Source organism: Phascolarctos cinereus, unplaced genomic scaffold (genome assembly GCF_003287225.1).
Source record: "Phascolarctos cinereus isolate Bilbo 61053 unplaced genomic scaffold, phaCin_HiC Scaffold_5;HRSCAF=322, whole genome shotgun sequence".
NCBI lineage: Eukaryota > Metazoa > Chordata > Mammalia > Diprotodontia > Phascolarctidae > Phascolarctos > Phascolarctos cinereus.
The window spans coordinates 43,013,108-43,033,947 of NW_027555958.1; the positions used below are offsets into that span (position 1 = coordinate 43,013,108).

The 20,840-nt window shown below is 38.5% G+C and overlaps 1 protein-coding gene across 2 annotated transcripts in view; it reads right to left on the minus strand.

Annotated features, from left to right (window-relative positions):
- The window catches only part of SNX27 (sorting nexin 27), a 73,724-nt gene that overhangs the window by 38,092 nt on the left and 14,792 nt on the right, over positions 1-20,840 (minus strand). For both annotated transcript variants that reach the window (XM_021005271.2, XM_021005267.2), the window contains exon 2: positions 13,089-13,320. In XM_021005271.2, coding sequence (XP_020860930.1) covers positions 13,089-13,320 — 232 coding nt within the window. The remainder of the gene's footprint in view (positions 1-13,088; positions 13,321-20,840) is intronic.

Here is a 20,840-nt window from a genome sequence, read left to right on the forward strand (position 1 = left end):
TGCAAAAGGTTAGAAACAATTTAGATGCTCAAAATTATGGTATAATGTACCGGAAAATTATAACGTAATTAATACAAGCAAACATAAGAAACAGGGAAAGAATTTTATGAAATAATACAAAGTGAAAAAAGCAGAATAAAAGGCACACTACTGTTACATAAAAGGAAAAGTTAATAAGAATGAAGAAATTAGGAAAAAATCCCAATAAAGAATTAGAAGTGCCTGAACAAAATTTACCGAAATGTGTACAGTTACTATGCAAGTTTAGTTGGTTATTCTGATGTTCATGGGTTGCATGATTAAAAATCTGCTCATGTGTTAAGAGTAAAGGATCATCACTGGGCAGCCTGACTGTTCCACAAAGTGTCAGGAAAACTGGAAGAAGGTCCCTGGCAAATTGGAAGGACCTCTTATGGTGACCTTACAGAAGGATATGGACAAAAGCAGCACAGGACTGCAAGTCATGGGTGTATTTGTGATCTACATCAACAGAGAGACTCCATACATCAATAAGATCACACATAAATTGGAGTACTTGAGTACTGATGTTCAATCTTGTTTTGGGGGGTCCAGATCTGTAACATATATATATTGTATGGAACTTCAAGTGTGGTAACTCCCTCCACTGATGTAGAGAGCTACCTGGGATAAGATCATGTCACCTTCCCACTGAAGTCAATATCCAGAGGCTCCTTATTAGTATCAAATACAAAATCCTCTCTGCCATTCAAGACCTTTCACAACTTATCCCCCCTTTAATCTTACCAGTCTTTCACCTCATACCCCCAAATTTGAGATGCAGTCACACTAGCCTCTTTCTTGTTCCTATACAAGTCTCCATCACCTGCCTCTAGGTATTTTCCCTGGCTATCTCCCATGCCTGGCCTTCTCTCCCTCCTGGCTTCCTTCAAAATCCACCTTCTACAAGAAGCTCTTCCTGACCCCTCTTAATTCTAGTACCTTTCCTCTACTGATTATTTCCTGTTCATCCTGCACACAGCTTGTCTGTCATAGCTGTTTGCATGTTGTCTCCCTCATTAGACTCTAAACTTCTTGAGAACAGGAACTGTCTTCTGCCTTTTTTCGTATACCCGGCACTTAACAGAGTGATTTTCCCAAACTAGGCACTAAAATGCTTACTGACAATGTAAACTACCCATGAGCAAACAGGTACTATGTGTCAAGGGCAGGCCTCAAAACAAGTCTTCCTTACTCTCTAAGGCCAGCCTCCTGGAAACAATACTGCTTCTCAGAATTTTTTTTGTAGGGGAGGAGAGGTCATGGGGGGGGGGGACATTTTACTGCCACAGTCTGTCTTTGTCACAGTCACTTCTGGAAAAGAACAATCTCGCCTATGCCCACCTCCTTGCGAATAACACTCAAACAAAAACATTTGACATAGTGATTGCATCTGAAAATGTATATAATATTCTGTCCTAGTAGAGCTCTACCTCTCTGTCATGAGGAAGAAATGCTTCATTATCTCTTCTTTGGGACTTCCCCTGAACTTTCATTTATTCAGATTTCAATTTCCTTTAATACTTTAACTACTTTAATTTGCATTGTTGTAGTAATTGTGTACATGTTCAAAATTTATCTTCCCCTCTAGACTCAACCCTCTCCTGATCTCTCAGATAGGGCACCACCATCACCCATGTTCTTAATCTCTGCTTTAGCCTTGATTCCTCATTCTGATTCATCTCACATATCCAAATCTTGTCACTTCTACCTCAACATCTTCCCTACCCATGCCCACCTCACACCTCTCACTTGGCCTATTTTGATGGCCTCCTACTCTGTCCCTTCTCTAATCCCTGCTCCACACACAGCTGCCAAAGTGTTTTTGCTGAAGTGAAGATCTGACCATGTCACTTCCTTACCCAGTACACCACAGTGGCTCCCTGCTGCCTCTGAGGTCAAATAAAAAACTTCTAAAAGTCTTTCCTATCCTGGCTAATTTTGACATTATCCCAACCTAATTTTGACAACCTCATTATATGTGATTTCCCCTCCTGAACCCTGCAATCCAGCCTCACTATTGTTCCTCAGACACAGCTCTCCATCCTCCATGCCTGGAATACAGTACTTCTTCTCATCTCCTTCGCAGAGTCCCTTACTTCCCCCCCCCTTCTTGTTTTTTTTTTGGGGGGGAGAAGGGGTTAGGCAATGGGGTTAAGTGACTTGCTCAGGGTCACACAGCTAGTAAGTGTTATATGTCTGAGGCCGGATTTGAACTCAGGTCCTCCTGAATCCAGGGCCGGTGCTCTAACCACTGCACCACTTAGCTGCGTGCCCCCCCTCCACTTCCTTTAAGACAGCTCAAGAACTACTTTCTACAAAAAGCTCTTCTTGATCTGCCTCATATCTGCTAGTACCATTCCTCGATTACTCTGCATGTCTTTGGAACTTTTTCTGTATCTACTTATATACGTACATTCATCCTCCAATAGGCAACAACCTCCTAACTGTTCCTCCTCACGTCTCTCATCGTCCCAGTCTATCCTACACACCACTGCTAAAGTAATTGTCCTTAAGCACAGATCTGACTATGTCTCCTCTACTCAGCCAACTCCAGTGGTTTCCTACTGCCTCCAAGATAAAATATAAACTCTTCTATTTGGCTTGTAAAGCCCTACACCACTGAGCCCCCACCTATTTTTCCAGTTCCACTAGCTATTACTCCCATTCCTTTTCCTGCAATCTATGTTCCAGACAAAACGGCCTCTGCATCTCACACACCGATCTCCTGCCTTCACGCCCTTGACCTAACCATCTTCCTTGTCGGCAATGCATACCCTTCTAACCCTATCTTTACAGAATCTTTCTCTTCCTTTAAGGCACAGCAAAGGCACCATCTTCAGCATGAAGTCTTCCTAATCCCTCCCAATTAGTGTCCCAATTTTTCCACATCCCTGTCAACATCTGTTGCTTTTCTCTTCTATCATTTTAGCCTATCTGATAGGCATAACATGATATTTCAAAATTATTTTAATTTTCATTTCTCTGATTGAACGATTTAGAACATTTTTTTCATATGACTATACAGTTTTGATTTCTTCAAAAAAACTGCCTGTTCATAGCCTTATCAATTGGAGAATAACTCATTCTTATAAATTTGATAAAGTTCTTTATATAAGATGAGACCTTTATCTGAGAAACTGTCTTATATTTTCTCCCAATTTTCTGTTTTCCTTCTCATCTTGGCTACATTGCTTTTATTTCTACAAAACCTTTATTAGTAACAATGGGCATCCTTGTTTCAACATTTTAACCTAGACAATAACTCAAACCCCAATTTGAAGTTGCTGATTTCCAAGGTATGAATGCTCACACTGAAAATTTTACAATTGACTCGATGGAACTGGCTCTAGCACACCTCTGCTTTCTAGCCAAACCAACCTATATTTAACCAGTTTGTATATATTCATATTTACTAACCTTATATTTATTTCTCATCTTTTTATATGCACTTGCCTCTCCCATAAATCTAAGTTCCCTGTAAGTATGGATTTTTTTCAATCCTTTGTGCTTGTATTCCCAGTGTCTATTTTGGTAAGCATTTTTTAAAACACATTTCTATATTAGCCATGTTGCAAAATATAAATAAATAAAGCAAGAAACAAAGAAGGTGAAAAAAGTCTGCTTCATTCTGCACTCAGAGCTCACTAGTTTGCTCTCTGGAGGTAGAGAGTATTTTTCAGTATGAGTCATTTGGAACTACCATAGATTATTGTCTTGATCACAACAGCCAAGTCTTTCACAGCTGATTATCCTACAATATTGCTGCTATTACTATATACAATATTCTTCTGGTTCTGCTCATTTCACTTTGCATTGGTTCATGTAAGTCTTTCCAGGTTTTTCTGAAACCATTCTGCTCATCATTTCTCATAGCACAAGAGTATTCCAACATAATCATACCACAACTTATTCAGCTATTCTCCAATTGATGGTATCCCTTCCATTTTCAATACTTTGCCAGCACAAAAAGAGCTGTTAAAAGTATTTTTGTACATACAGGTCTTTTTCCTTTTTCTCTGATCTCTTTCGGATACAGACCTAGTAGTGGAATGCTGGGTATCAAAGGGTATGTACAATTTTGTAGCCCTTTGGGCATAGCTCCAAATGTTCTCCAGAACTGGATGGTAAGCACTTTTGAAAAATATTTGTTGACTGGTGGAGTGTGAACTCCCTCACAGCAAGGGCCTTTTCATTTTGGATGACAGATCCCTAGCATAACATGGGACATAGGAGATGCTTAATAAATGCTTAGTGAACACCTGATTTTTAGCTCTGCTTATTCTTGACTGGCTTTCAGAAATCTTGTCAATGGCACTTTCAATCTGACACATTCACTCTCTTAATGGTATAACAATATTCTACCACATTCATGTCCCATTTTTGTTCAGCCAGATCCCAGTTGTGGGTAGCCACCTCATTACCAGTTCTTTTACCAGTACAAGCTATTATGCTGGGCTGCTATGAATATTTTGAGACACCAAGATGGTATAGTGGATAAAGTGTTAGACTTGGAGGCAGGTAGACTTGAATTTAAATCCTGCCTCAAACACTTCGTAGCTATGTGACTATAGACAAGTCACTTAACTTCTCTTGGCCTCAGTTTCCTCATTTTGAAAATAGCGATAGTAATAGTAACTGGTTGTTATAAAGACCAAATGCCATATGTAAGGTTTGCTTTGCAAACCTTAAAGCACTTTATAAATTCAAGTTATTATTATTATTATTATTATTATTATTATTATTATTATTATTATTATTATTACATGTAACAATAGCTAACATTTATATAGCACTTCTGTCAGACACTTTGCAAATATCATCTCATTTGATCCTCACAACAACCTGGAGAGGTAGGTCCTAATATCCCCATTTTATGGCTTGAGAAAACTGAAGCAAACAGAAGTTAACTGATTTGCCCAAGGTCACACAGCTACTAAGTCTGAGGCTACAGAACTGAATTCAAGTCTTCCTGCCTCCAGGTGCAGCATTTTATCTACTGCACCACTATATACTGCTCCTCTGTATCGGTAGATTTGGGACCTTTGTTTCTCTCATTGAGCTCCTGTTGTTGTTTTGCAGTATAAACCTAGGAATGGAATTGTTGTGTCAAAATTTTAGTCCCGTTTCTTGCATAGCCTCAATTGATACACAGAACAGCTAAACCAATTCATAGATTCCTCTATAGTATACCAGTAAACCTGTCTTCCCAGAGGTTCTCCAACATGAGCTGTTCCATGTTTTTTAGTCATCTTTGTCAGTGTGCTTGGTATAAGGTTATTTTATTTATTTTTTTAATCTTTTATTTTTACATCACCTGAATTTTTCCTAGTATCTCTTCCCCTCCCATCCCCCGCCCCCACCCTGAGCCCCCTAGAAAGCTCTCTCATAAAAGAATATTTTTTTGAAGAAGAAAAGAAAAGAAAAAGAGGAAGAAAAAAAAATCACCAAAACTGATCAATATTTTGGAATGGTCTGAATAATATATGAAATGTTCTATACCTGCAGAATTCCCACCTACAGAAAGGAATGGGAGGCAGTGTCTCCTGAGTTATTTAATGTGTATTTATTAATATTAATGATTTTATTTATTATTATTATATATAATATTATATAATCATTTACAGCTTGCAAATCTTCATTTGAAAACTTCATATTCTTTTACTACTCATCTACTGGTTAATGGTTCAAATGATATCTATGTGATCAATTCCTTGTATAACCTTGGATATCAAATTCTTCTCATTGATATTTGATACAAATATCCCTTCCCCTTAGTTTTTCTTCTTATTCTATCTTCATTGATATTATTAGCACAAAAACTTTAAGTTTTATGTAGTCAAAATTGTCTATTGTATCTTTTATTATCCCTGATTAGTTAAGAATTGTCACTGTGGCCATAGTTGTGAAAAAGATTCCTGATCTGGTTCTTCTAATTTTTTATTCTATAACATTCCTCTCACGTTTTTAAATAAACCATTTTTTTTTAAAGTCAAGGCTAAGTGGAATGATGGTTTACAGCTCCTTCTTGGAGGACCAAATAAGCCCAAAGTAACAAGAAGCATCTTTCATGGGACCCTAGGTCAACTCACAAAAAAGAACTAAAAGTGATAAGCAAACAGAGCCCTAGGATGACAGGGGCAGCTCACGTGCCAACAAATGCTACAGTGGATAAATAAATTGAGAAACTGAATGAACTGGTGACTTCAATGTCAACATGGATACAAAAACATGGCAACAACTAAGCTAGAAAATATGGCTCTGGATCATGAAATCAAAGAAGACAGAATGTGCACAGTACTCAGAAGCCACATACCTAGTGGACTTTTATAAAACATCTTCTTTATATAATAGCACTGTGTTAGGTGCTATAGATACAAAGATAGAAAAAAAAAGCTCCTGCCATCAACAAGCTTAAACTTTACAGGGGCAATTGGGATAATGTGAAGCTGAGTATAATAGAAGAAATAAAGACAAAATGTTTTAGGATAATTTGAGGAGGGAAAAGAGTTCTAGCCAGTGGATTTGATCCAGGGATTCATGAAGAAATGGCACCAGAACTGAATCTTGAATAAAGCTATAGATTCTAAAATTGGGAGAGAGGAGAGTGTATTATTTTCTAGAAATGGAGCATGGCACAGAGGTGGGAGAAGGCACTGGGGTAAATCTAGTAGTCTAGTCTGGCTAAAACACAGAATTTGTGAAGGGAAGTAAAGTAAAGGTAGATTGTGGACCAACTGTGGAAAGCCTTAATGGCAGGCTAGGGAATTAATATTTTATGCTAGAGGAAAAAGGGAACCACAGACATGTACTGTGATATGATTATCCAGACAGAATAATTTTGATTATATGAAATTAACAGGCTTTTGCAAAAACAAAATTAATGCAAGTAGGATTAGAAGGGAAGTAGTCAACTAGGAAAAAAAATTTTATATCAAATATCTCCAATAAGAGTCTGATTCCAAGATACAAATCCAACTAACAGATATATAGAACCAAAAGCCATTTCCTAATAGATAAAAGGTCAAAGGATAGGAGTATTTCTCAAATTATTAACTGTATGAAAGACTACTCCAAATCCTTAATAGAAACATAAATCAAAACAACCCTGAGGTTTTACTTCACACCCAGCAATTAGCAAAAAATGAAAAAAAGACAGGAAGAGTCAATATTGGAAAGATGGGCACAGTAATGATTTGTTTATGGAGCTGTAAATTGTTTCAACTGCTCTGGAAAGCAGATTGTTTTCTATTACGTAAAGAAAGTGACTAAATATCCATATCCTTTAACCCAGAAATCTGCTAGGCCTATTACCACCACCATCCCATCTCAAGAAGGTTAACAACCACCTCCCCCCCCCAAAAAAAAGCCCCACCACCTCCCCCCCCAAAAAAAAGCCCCACATGTATCAAAATATTTATAGCAACATTTTCTGTGGCAGCAAAGAACTAGAAACAAAGCAGATGCTCAACGACTGGGTTATGGCTAAACAAATTGCAATACAACGTAATGGAATATTACTGTGCTGTAATGAATTATGAGCATGATAAATAGAGATGCATGGAAAGACATGAATTGATTTAAAGTAAAGTAAGCAAAACTGGGAAAACGATACATACAACTATAATAACATAAGTAGAAGGAATAATAATAACAAAACAATTGAATGCTATGAAAGTACATAGACCAAACTCGGCCTCAAAGAAGACAGAGAAGACACATCTGCCCCTGCATCTTTAAAGAAATGGAGGGACATGGATGTAGGGATACTGCACAGAATGTCAAACTTTTTTGATACGTTTAATTTTTCTTTCTCCCTATCTTCATACATCATTATAAGCAATAGCTCTCTCTGGAAAAGGACAGGGAGAAATACAGTGGAAAATATTGCTGATGAAAAAACAAAGATACCAATAAAAGTATTTTTTAAAAAGAAATTTAAAAAGGAGAATTCTTTAAGCAACTGAGTAATGGCCTGGTTAGAGAAGAGGAAGGCCTGGTAACAGGAAGAACAAGCTGGTAGTACAAACAGGGAGGAGGATACACAGGGAGGAGATGCTGCGGAGGCAGAACTGGTAGTTGGCCTGACAAATGTTTTTTTCCAAGAGTAAGAAAGCACTAGATGTAATAAGATCATAAAAAACAAAAATGATTCTATAACAAAGACACAGAAGCCATTTCGATATCAGTTGTCTAAATACAATCTGTTCAACAACTAGCCAGAAAAGCAAAGTATTACCAAATTAGGAGAATGAATAAATGAGAAAAAGATACCTCCACCATCATCAGTCTCAAAAAGATTCTGATTAAAATTTTTGGAAAAATGTACAAAAGACAATGACTTTCCCTATAATTTTTCTTAGAGAAATTTTCCATCTATTAAGCCGTCACCACAATGAGGAGACAAAGAACCTAGAAACAAACAGATTCAGCCAACAAATACTTAATGCCCTTGGCGACCAGAAATACCCGACGGCCAAGGCCATATCAATTTAGAGTGAAAACCACGGTAAAAGTACAAGCTCTGCTTTGATTTGCAAAACATCAGAGGATGAAAAAAAGACTTCAAGCAACACTGCCTTTCAAAACAACAAAAAAAGCACTGAATACAAAGATAATCATTGCACCATATTCCCCTCACTAATAATAGCGAGTAAGGTTTGCAAAGCATTTTATATAAACAACTCTGAGGGGCAGGAGCTATTATCATTATCCTCATTTTACAGAGGAAGAAACTGAAGCACAGAATAGTTAAGTGTGTCCAGGGTCACACAGCTAATAAGTCTTGGAGATAGTATTCAAACTCAGGTCCTCTAACTCCAAACACTATACTCTGACCACTGTGCCACCTAGAGGCCCCATTATACCATATGGTTTAGGTGGCTCAGTGGATAGAATTCTGGGCCTAGGGTCAGAAGACAAGAGTTCAAATTCAGTACTTACTAGCTATGTGAACCTAGTTAAGTCACTTCACCTCTGTTTCAACTTCCTCATCTATAAAACAGGGATAATAACAGCATCTACCTTCCAGGGTTGTTGTCGTCAAGATCAAATAATATATTTGTTAAGTGCTTAGCACAAGGACCTGGCACATAGTAGGTGCTTAATAAATGCTTATTTCATCCATCTATCCATCCATCCATCCATTTCCCTTTCCAAAAAAAAAAAAAAATCAACACTAACAGAAGATTGCTAAGGACAACTATGAGAGCTACCAATAAAATTTTTTCCTTTTATTTTTACCCTAAATTACAGGTCAAAGTAATATGTCCCTTATTTTTGGCCTACAGGTTCAGGGTATAATCCTTTTACATCCTTGCCACAAGTGTTTTTCAATGCCTCTTAAGAATGTTCATGGGAAGAGTGATGGGCTAAGGAAAGGGAAACAGTCTTCCCTTGGGTTGGTAGTACCTGCCCTTTTTATAGGGACTCTGAAGACATCTGGTCCAACCAATCATTAGCCATAAGACTTCTCTTTCCAAACTGTCAGCCTGAGGCTACATTCTGAACATTCTCAGTAACTTAGCTCTTCATGTGCTTTAAAAGCACAAAATTCTACTAACACTGTTCATAGAGTTTCTCATGAAAAGAAGAAAAAAGGAGACATCAAACTAGCTAGTACAGGGGTGGGGAACCTGCGGGCCTCGAGATCCTTGGGTGTGGCTTTTTGACTGAATCCAAACTTCACAGAACAAATCCCCTTAATAAAAGGATGTGTTCTGTAAAACTTGGATTCAGTCAAAAAGCAGCACTCAAGGACCTAGAAGGTTCCCCACCCCTGAGCTAGTAATATTCCTGGCTCAAAGACATCTTTAACCTTTTCAGTGACCTTAAAGTAGGAGGTCTTCTGAGTTTGAGCTTCCTCTACACTCTTCAATTCTCTTAATTTAGCCCTCCTTGAGGTCAGATACACCAGGATATACCTGGAGGGCAACTCGGATTCATCTTTCAACGCCAACAAGACATTTCTTAAAAGATGCAAGACCTATAACTTTAGATATTCATAAAACAATGTGATACGGAAGCTCCCAAATGAAATAAGTTTGTTATTTTCACAAATGTTAAAGTTTCAGATCCAATAATCTCTTTATCATGTTCTAATCCCCTCAGATAATGAGGTTAAGAGCAAAAGCACCAGCAGATGTAGGGAAAGCTGATATGAATGTTTTACGGCAGGTAGGTTGAGTTCTGCTAAAATCCAAACAATTTTTAAAAATATCTAATGATCCTTAAAATGAACTGTTTAATAAGGGAAGAACATATATGCAAGAGAGTCATTACAATGCCTATTTTCTTCTCTAGTCCTTAAAATGAAGAACCAGCCCTAATCATTCACTTAACGTTTACACACTCATCTACAAAAGTGACTAATTCACTAAGTTTCTGTTTAGGGCCACTGACAATAGGCCTACGTGTCATAGTCTCCACAGGAAAATACTTCCCATCTCTGGACAGGAAGAGGGAAAATGATTTAATGTGAGCTAATTCATCACTGCATACTAAGAGATCAAGAGAGGCAGGCAGTACTTTCGGGACTTGTTCAGTTCAGCTCGGTCTTCAGCCTGAGAGCATTACTAATACAGTCAGTCAGTGACCACTGCTCATCTTCCCTTTCCTTTGTTAAGACCATCTAACTTTCTCTACCAGAACCATCACGCTGACACAGGCTAGTGGGCCAACTGCCTGAGGCTGAAAATTGTCAGCATGCCTGATTCCCTACCTGCTGTAAGGAACACCAAGAAGCGAGAAGGGAATATATGGGTGGAGGCAAGGAAAAACTGATCTGGTCAGTGGGTCTATTTTTAAATCTTTCTTCCTGTAGTCTATAAGGCAAGAGTTTCAGTTTTCAGCTTCAAAATGATTTGTGAATTTCTCAATGTCTAAATAGTGAAGGTTCATGCTGTGCCATTTCCCTTCCCCACCCCCATGACATAGTTCTAGGGGATGAAAGCCAGGAGATGGTGACTGACAACTGCCTAGAAGGAGCGCAAACCAGTGGCAGAAAGAAGCAAGATCCCAGAAGTATCTATCAGGCTTCTCCCTCCAATCTCAAACACTGGCTCTCGAAATTTCTAAAGTTGTTGTTTTCAGATTTCTTTCTTAGCTTCTAGGTGGGAGACGCTTAGAATGTTTTACTCTCCCTAAAGGCCAATGACACTCCTGGACACACAGTGCAAGACAAGTCCCTCTCAAGTCTAAATAACCAAGAGAAGGTAGAGAAAACTGGAGCTCTGTCATAGCAACAGCCTCCAAGCTTTATCTGGCACCCAAATGGACCCTCTGCCGGTCTGAACGACAGTTGCATGTGCCTGATGACCAGCAAAACCATTCCCAATGCCACATGACTGTAAAAGCCACAAAATCCACTAAAGGGCTGAAAACTGGCCTTCCTGTTGACACTTCTGCTTCTCTAGGCTGCCATTCACAAAGTGATTGTAAGGACAACACAAGATGAGGTTATCAGATGCTTTGGGGAAAACTCCACGAAATTAGTTCTTAGCATATCTTGCTAAAAGCTCCTTGAGAACTTAAAAGGATGAGAGAATGAGACCAAGAACATATTTTCAAGCAACCTGGGTCCCTAACCTAAAATGGCGAATGAATGAAACCATATTACTTCTATAGTCAATAGGAACAACGAGTCAGGATTAAGCATTACCAACTGCTCAGGCACCACTAACCAAAAACGGGTTGTTTTTAGATGTCAAGTCCGTTACCTTTTCTGAGTAGAGATCCCCCAAATCCTAGGCTTATCCTCAAAGGTTCTGGTTTCTGTCCAAGTCTCCCTGACCTAGAATTTGATTTCTTGTGTCTTATCACCATAAAACAAGAATGTAACAAATCTCCTGATTGAACCAACTGCAGTACTTGTAAAGAATAAAACTCCATAAAAAGCCAAACTTTGAACATGTGGCCCCAGCAAAACATGGAAAACATACTGCCATGGAACCTATGTGTTAATACATTTCACTGAGCTACAAAATTCTGCCAAGAATAAAGTCATTTCTCTCACTGTATTTTGAACTACTACCCCTGTCACCAGAACAAATTCACCAAAGTCTATAGATTCATTCCCACAAAATGGTTGATTCCTAGGCTGAGATGCAAATACAGCCATCAGGCCTTCTTAAACGTATGTGGCCTGCTTGCCAGCAAACAACATAACCCACTGCATTTCCCACAAAGAATAATGAATATTTCTCATTAACACTACCCTTTCCTTTGATCACGGGTAAATAAAGTATAATTGCAGTCAAGAGAAAAATCAAGAAGATTAGGCTATCGCTGACAATGAGATTTTTAAGAGCAAACAAAGACACCAGGAAATGCACTGAATACATCACCCAGGATTTGGGATGAGCTTTCTACATCTCTGGAAGAACAGCAACAGATTGGAAATGTATAAAATAACTCATGTGTGTTACATTTACAATGCAATCAGGACTCTGAGAAAACCCAGTGTTAAATACTAGCAGTCCCATATTGCCAAAAGGAAGACAATGAAAACTTGATGAGGTTATTCAAACTAGAAGGATAAGAAGCAAAATGGCAGTTCTGAAACAGTTAGGGCTGTACTGCCTTGATAATCTAGGGATACCACTGTTTTTTCAACTGATCATGCTTTACCCACTTGTAGACAAGAGGAAGGGAAAGCCTACTTTTAAGTAAATAGAAATTCCAATTTTAAAATCCTACAAATATTTACGAAATACCAGAACACAAGAAAGCTAAGAGCTATTTGGGACAGGAAAAAAATCAGAATTATACTTACAGAGAGAGAGAGAGAGACACACACACACACACACACACACACACACACACACACACACAGAGACAGAGAGAGAGACAGAGAGAGAGAATTATTCTCTGCCTGTCTACTGAAATACTCCCAATAACAGCAAACCTGACTACTCAAGGTCTATTACTTCAGTAGGTACCACTTTCTTAGAAGGAAACCAACATATGTCCGAGACAGATATTACATATTGTTGTTCTAAGAACATCAAAAACAACAAAATGGAGGAAAATGAGGTATAGATGCTTGAAGATGAAGTCAGGCTGACACTTACCACAAACTTCTCGCCATTCTGCTCCACATGTTTATATGTGGGGACTGATATGGGCACCGCTTGCTTTTCCGTATAGTCGTAAAAGGACTGTCCCAATGAGTCATCACTGGGATCAAGGTTATCTGCCTCATGAGGAGGTACAGATAACACTGTCAAGATCAATTCCTTTTCACCAGCTCGGATCAGATCCACCACCTGCTTGTGTGTTGCCCCTTCCACATTCACGCCATTCCTGGGGGGGGTGGAAAGAGGAAAAAACAAACCCATGAAGCATAAGAGTCCATGACTCCTTCCCAGGTCCCTCCCAAATAAAGGCAACAGAAACAGAAGGAAACTCTAGCCACATCCATGTGTTCTGCTATGGACAAAATATCTCTTACTATCTGTTATAATACAACCTTTTTCTAGTTACTTGGAACAGATTTAATCCATTAAAGATTTTTTTAAAACTGGGTTTGTGTGTAAAAAAATTTGTCTTTAAAAAGATCCCGATATGAAAACAACTGTCAGAAATCCAACAGAAACAGGTGACACGCCTGCAATCTTATAAACAGCTTTATAGCATATCAGAAACAGGGTGAAGCCAAGGGGGGAAAGCAAAGCTTCTTAGGCTAAACAGTCCAATTTCCTCATCTGAACTATTCAGATACAAAGCCCAATCCAAGTGTCTCCTGCCACTGGAGCCATTTGAAGAGAATGATTGTCCTTTGTAACCCCAGGGGAATTTTGTTAAATGGAATTTTTTACAAATTAATCTCTTTAGTTTTCAAAGTACAGTTTAATGGATGTACTTTTACATTACTCTGATTTGTACACATATCCTCCAAATGGCCTGCCCTTCTCACTGCAGTACTTAATTTCTTCTAAAGGAAACAATTTCCTTAGGAATTAAATGAAATTTCTCTTCATAACAAATCATGTTTTCATTGCATCATCTGGTACTGAGATTGAAAGAAAATTCCTACCTCACTTGCTTCATTTCCCCCACCTATTCCAATTCACCTTATCTCCCTCCTATGTGATTTCTATCCAAAGCCTGGTCTTGTCAGTCTGAACTAGAACACACGTATCTCTTTCACTTGCATCCCATAGAAGAAGCCTGTGTCCTCATTCCTTCACCAATGTCAGTATGTACATAGAATTGGCAAAGAAATAAACCACAATATCCAGAAGTCTAAAGCTTTTGTACAGAAAGTTTCCAAGTCCTAAAAAATTTACCCAACAATCAAACTTACCAAGAGGAGGATCCAGCCAGTAAAAACCATTGGGCAACTGGCCCAAGGGGAACCACCTCCTATGGATGTCCCACAAGAGTCAAGACACACACATCTGGCCTCTAACCAATTTGATATTTGAGCCTATCTCCAAATAAAACTGACCTCTCTTCCAGTTCTGACCCAAATCATCAACTCTTCCTTCCTGAAAGAGGTGCTAAGGTTAGTAACAAACCTCCCATAAGCTTTTCTGTCACTGGAATTATCTCTGGTAGCTAAAATATGTATAAACAAGACAGGAGATCACTCAGCCTGCCTGGTTCATCAGTCTGAGTGCACTGAACTACAGTGCCAGTAAACATACTACTTTATATACACAGAATCAATCCCAAAGAAAGCCAGCAATCATATAAGGATAATTCTTGGAAAAATTAGAGAAGTTCTTACACCTCTGATTAGCTGGAGATATAAATCTAGATTGGGTCAGTAATCAAAAATATAGTCAACTCCATATTCAGTGACTTGTAATTCTGTTTTTGGATTATTAAGGATTTCTCCTCTCACTTTATAAGATCACACAAATTTAGTACTGAAAAAAACCTCAGAGGTCATCTATTCTAATTCTTCCAGTTCACAGATACTGACATTGAGTCCCACAGAGATTTAAATAACTTGCCCCTCATCACACAGGTAATAAATGGCAGAGAACAACAATTCAAATCCAGATTCTGAGACTCTAAAATTCAGCACTTTTTTCTTTTTTTTTTTTAATTCTGAACTTCAACAAACACCAAGTGCACACCATTCTTTCCACTGCACCACATGGCTTCCTCTATCTTGCTGCCTGTGACTTGGCTGTGTCACTATCAACACCTTCATCCGAAGGTACAGCATTGAAATCAAACTTTAATAGTGTACTGATTAGCACCTCTAGGGAAAGGTAAGATAGGAAAGAGAAAAATGTTAGGTAAAACTGAAGCGAGACAAATCAAGGATGGATTTTATTCACCCATTCCATCCTTGGTCCCCATCAACATAGATATCTGAAAAGCTGGCTAGGAATTTGGGGGGTTTTTTGCTTTGTTTAAACAGCTGGAAAGGAAAAGAAGATGAGGCTCTTCCATGCAACGATGGAAATTTAAATAGTAACATGTCTGAACTAAGACCAATAGATTTTATTAGGCATGTAAGGGAAATTCACTTTGTGGGAAATTTACAGGAGCAGACACCATGTAAATCTGTTCAACGGCCATTTCTTAACTAATTTAATTTTTTTCTTAATTAAAAGAGTACAACATCTTTCACAAATTAAAGTGTTGGATGGTTCAAGGTAAGGAGCCCAAAGTGAGACTCCAGGAAAAGCTCTGCAATCAGACCATTTGGATCCTTTAGCCTCAGCTGCAGTGTTCATCTTTGCTTTTCACATAAAAAGGGCAAGAGGACCACCCAAAATGTCAAACGATGACAGGAAAGAGTTAACTGTTACATTCTAAACATATATGCTAACATTTACTTGGTTCAGCTGTGGAAGGAGTATATTCCACAAGTCAATGCAAAAGTGGACATTCCTTCACTTACAAAAGAATAAAGAGGTCAAACCTAGGATGGCTGACTTTATAAACAGTCCCCTCATCTTAAGAATTAAGAAGTCTCTGTGATCACAGGAATTCACAAAACACCTTCATCTCTCTAAGACTGCTACAGTTACAGTGAAATTACACACATCCCAATTGCTGAGGAAATTTGGGAGACAAAAGAATATTAAACAAATTCAATGATAAATGGGGCAGAAGAAAGAAATCTGACAGTATTCTATTTTCCTTGCTAGTATAACATTCCTTTGTTCAAAAACTTTCAACAATTCCCTACTGAACACAAGTCCTCCTTAGTGAGACATTCAAGGGTCTCAGCAACCTGCTCCAAATCACTTTTTCAATCTTATTTGCTTTCATACATCACACAATCTAACCAAGTTAGATAATTCACTATCCCCCAAACATAGCATTTGCTTCCCACCTCCATGATTTTGCTTACAATATTCTCTCAATCTCAACCATTTTTCCAATGGCCAATTTGAACACTATCTTCGCTACCAAATTTTTCCTTTCCCTACTCCATGTGAGAAGCGATATCTCTCTCTCTCTCTCTCTCTCTCTCTCTCTCTCTCTCTCTCTCTCTCTCAAACTTGACATTACTCTGTTTATTCTCTAATAAAGTTAATATCACCTTTTGCCTTGTGTTGTATCTATTAAGGTTCAAGGTATCTTCACTCTCCGTATTAGGTTTGTACACTCCTTTAAGGCAAGAGATAACTATCTTGTTCATCTCTGTACTCATTCATCCAATAAATATTTAGTAAATGCCTACTGTATGCCAATGGTTTGGCCACTAAATGAATGGGTGGGGAGGAGACAGTAATTAATGGAACCATGTACTAAGGTATTCTAGTGTGCAGATCTATGAGGAATTTGCAGATCTTATGAAATACTTAAATAATAAAATAATTAAAAACTACGGTTACAAATGCCCCACAATGGTTTAACAAAGTACCTTACACTGGTAAGATACTTTGCGGATTCATACTCATTCTCAACTGCGTTACCTGATTTACACATAGCCCCCTCTTAGCACCCATTTCTCTCATTTTTCCTACTATCCCATCACTTCCATAAGTCAAAATTGGAATCTTGTAAGGCCATCTATCTACAGGCAATAACTACTAGAAATGCATGATGGATCCCTCCAATTAAAAGCTTTGAGGGGCCAAAAGATGCACTGATACAATGGCTTTTCTTACGATCAGCAAAGAAACAAACTTCCCAAATCAAAACAGAAAAAAAAACATAAGTCAATCTATGATATACCATTTGTGCTTACTCAAAGAGAAACTGGCGTTAAAAGCACAATTTCCCAAACCTTCAACCCCCTTCCCTCCCAAAAAACCCTCTCACAAAGAAACCTAAAATATCATCCCGAAACAACTGGCTATTGCCAAATTTACTTTGTGTCCTCAGCCTCACCAGAACATTTTATCATGTTAGTGAAATTCTTCCATCATACCTACATCTCCTCCCATGGTAGTTAAGTGGCAGAAGTGCTGGTCTGGGGTCAGGAAGACCCAAGTTCAAAACTGAACTTAAGACACTTGCTGGCTGTGTGACCCTTGGCAGGTAAGTCATTTAACTTCTTTGCCTCAATTCCCTCCACCGTAAAATGGAGATAAAATAATACCCACCTCACAAAGCTATGATGAGGTTCCAATGAGATAAAAGTTGTAAAGCACTAAGTGTAGTTCCCGGAACACAGTAGGTGCTATATAAATGCTTATTCCTTTCCTTTCTCTTCCCCCCGGGATGGATACCTAGGCTGGATAATAGGAGCGGCTTCAAGTAAGACTCTAACTGAAGTTAGCCTAGCCAGCTGAGCAAAGAGCTAAGCTGATTTAAAGCCTTGCTGGGAGACAAAGAAAAAGAGTTTGCATTGAGAGATTAAAGAGCTGATAGTAATAGAGACCATTATTCTGAATGAAAAAGCAATGGCACAACCACTCAGTCATATGTATTACAGCAAGGAGCCACTACATAGTCTATGCCATACTACTATGTGTCATTAAGTCGTTAACTGATCTCCAGGAGATAGCGCAAAATACAGGCAGGAAATTCCTATAACTTCTAGTAAGGAGGAAGACTTTAATAAAAGCACTGTCATTAAGACCCAAAGACTGAGGCAGACCTGAAACACAAAGCAGTCATTTTAAGGTCCCTGGAGAAGGAAGTCTGGCTAATCAGAAACTTTTTCAAATCCTTCCAAACTCACTTTAGAGTGGGATTCAGCCCCAACCTACTTTTTATTCTACAACTCGAGTCCCATGCCACAACATCTATCCTGTAAAAAGGAGAATGGAGAAATTTTATAGTAGCTTCTTCAGTGACAGAAAGGTGAGGGAGGGGGGACAGGGGTGGTGGGGGTGAGAGCATTAACCTTCAGAAATGTGATGTATAATGCAACACCCACAACACTCCTCCTGGAGAAGCCACACACTGCTTTCTTCAAGCACTCAAATCTTCATGGGAAGTCAATCCAATCTGGGAACCTTTCCCAATTCCCCTACCATTTTCCACAGAAAGTAGTTGGGCTAAGAATTAGTGTTTCTGATTTCTGCTTGGCTTTATGTCTCAACCCTCTATTAAAAAAAAAAAAAAGACATACAATCCAAGCCTTCTAATGACTAAGAAGGCAACAAAGTTGACTACAGAGTTAGTCCAGCACCTTCTTCCCCCAAGAAGAGACAGAGGAATGAAAAAATCCCAGAGCTGGAGTCAGGAGACTTGAGTCCAGGGTCTGGCTCTGCCCCTCACTTCCTGGTGGTATGAACTTAACCACTCTGAGCTGAGTCAGTTCCTTGTCTGTAAAGTGGCGTATTTACCCCCACCAACCTCACAGGGTTGTTGTGAGGATCAAATTGCAAAACATAGGAAACTACTCTGTAAAATGCTATCCAAATGGAGGTGATATTAACTGTATTGAACAGCAAATCTGATTCAAACTGTTTCTGGAAGGCCTAGATTCCTAATTTTGGATATAAGCATATAAGACTTTAAAGCATTCTACTCTGATAGTCTATCTTCAAAAATATTTTGTAAATTGCTTCCCCCCGCCCAACTCTTCCTACAAACTGGATGAAAAGACCTCACAATTTAGGGAAAAACAGACCCCCGGCAGCACATTAGGAAGCATTTCCTCTGCCTGTTTATTGGCTTTGTGACAGGTTGGAAGAGGCTAGCTAAGAATGAAGATTAGACTATTAAAATAGAGACTGCCCCATCACTTTACCATGGAGTTGTCTTTTTAAATCTATAGTTAAGCATCTGAAAAACAAAAGATGGCCTCCCTTTCAACTATCAAACTGTCCCCCATGAATCACACCTTATTTAGGCAAACACCTAATACACGGAATAACAGAAGTCACAGATATAAAATTAGAAGAGACCTTGGAACTCTTCTAGGCTTATCCAGTACAATCTCATCTCCTCATTTTATAGAGGAAACTGAGGCCCAGAACAGTTGTGACTTCTTTGTGATCATCCAAGAAACTGGAAACAGAGAAAGGAGTTGAACCGGAGGGCTCTGACTCCAAATCCAGTGCTCTTTTCCTTCCACTCAATGAGTGATTCTCTCAAAATCCTGCTGCACTTTGCCCTTGACTATCCTACTCTTGTGTCATGAGATACAAGCATAAGGGATAAACATGGTCAAAGATGGAGCAGCGCAAGCTTGTTAGTAAAACCTCTTCTGCATTCCAACACATTAGCTTTCAAGGGCTGTGCTTTGACTGTTTCAGTCAGATAGTGTGCATTTCTCTCCACTTAGGACATTGAACAAATACTAAATAGTCCTCAGTCCTCCCCAAAATCAGCCTCTTTATATCCAGTTTACATATGGAAGGCTCCTAGGTCACAGAAATACTCCCAAACTTTCTGATCAACTGCAAACCTAAGCTACCCCTCTAACATGTTGGGTCTGCCTCTCTGGTCCCTACTGAGATCTTACATCACTCTAGAATGAAAGAAAGCTCTTAATAAAAATACAGTCTGCACTAAAAACACAAAAACTCTCCAAGTCAAAAGATCAGGTAACAATCAAGACACCTACCAAAATTCAATGGCAAAATATGGCGAGTTATTCCAATTGCTCTATGAAGGAAAAAAATACCAGCAGAAATCTTATAAGAAAAATATCACTTCTTTCTCCTACAACGTAACTCTCTTGTTCAACCAGTTACTACTCAAGAAAAACTTAAAATTTTAACATTTACCCCTGCCTCTCTTCCCACTCACCCACATAAATTCAGTGTACTTTTCAGTCAGAAACAAATAACTTACCAAATACAAAACATAAGCAGAAAACTTTTACAAGATGACAAAAACCCCCAAATTACAATCAAATGCTTGTTGAATGTGTAGGAAGTAATTTCATCTTTCCCCCTCTTCTTGCCTTCTTATGACAGGAGTTCTTAGCCTGTAGCTCCTGAACTTGTTTTTTGTTTCTTAAGGATTTCGATAACTGTATTCTAATATATTTGGCTTCCTTCGTAATCATATGTATTTTTAAAATATGATCCTAAGAAGGGGTACACAGGGCTTTTCCAGATGGCTAAAGGAGTCCGTGGCACACAAAACAGCAAAGAACCCTTGCCTTATTAAATATTTTAGATAACTCATAGAATCATTATTCTGCAACATTATTTTGTTGTGTTTCTGACAATTTTCTACCTGTTGGGGACAAGAAGACTGAGAAGTAAAGTTTCTAGAAAAAGAAATCTCATATTCTAGGCCTGTTTCCTGATACACAACAAAAGCTGACCTCAAAAGGATCAAATTGTACAGATTTTCATCACTCTATGGAACCCATTCAACCTCAAAAACAACTAGTGACCCAAAAGTTAAGACTCCTTTTCTTACCCTCAGGAGAAAAAATAAGCAAGACTGAGAATACATTTTTTAAAAAAAGAGTAGCAAGTGAAAGTTACAACTCATCT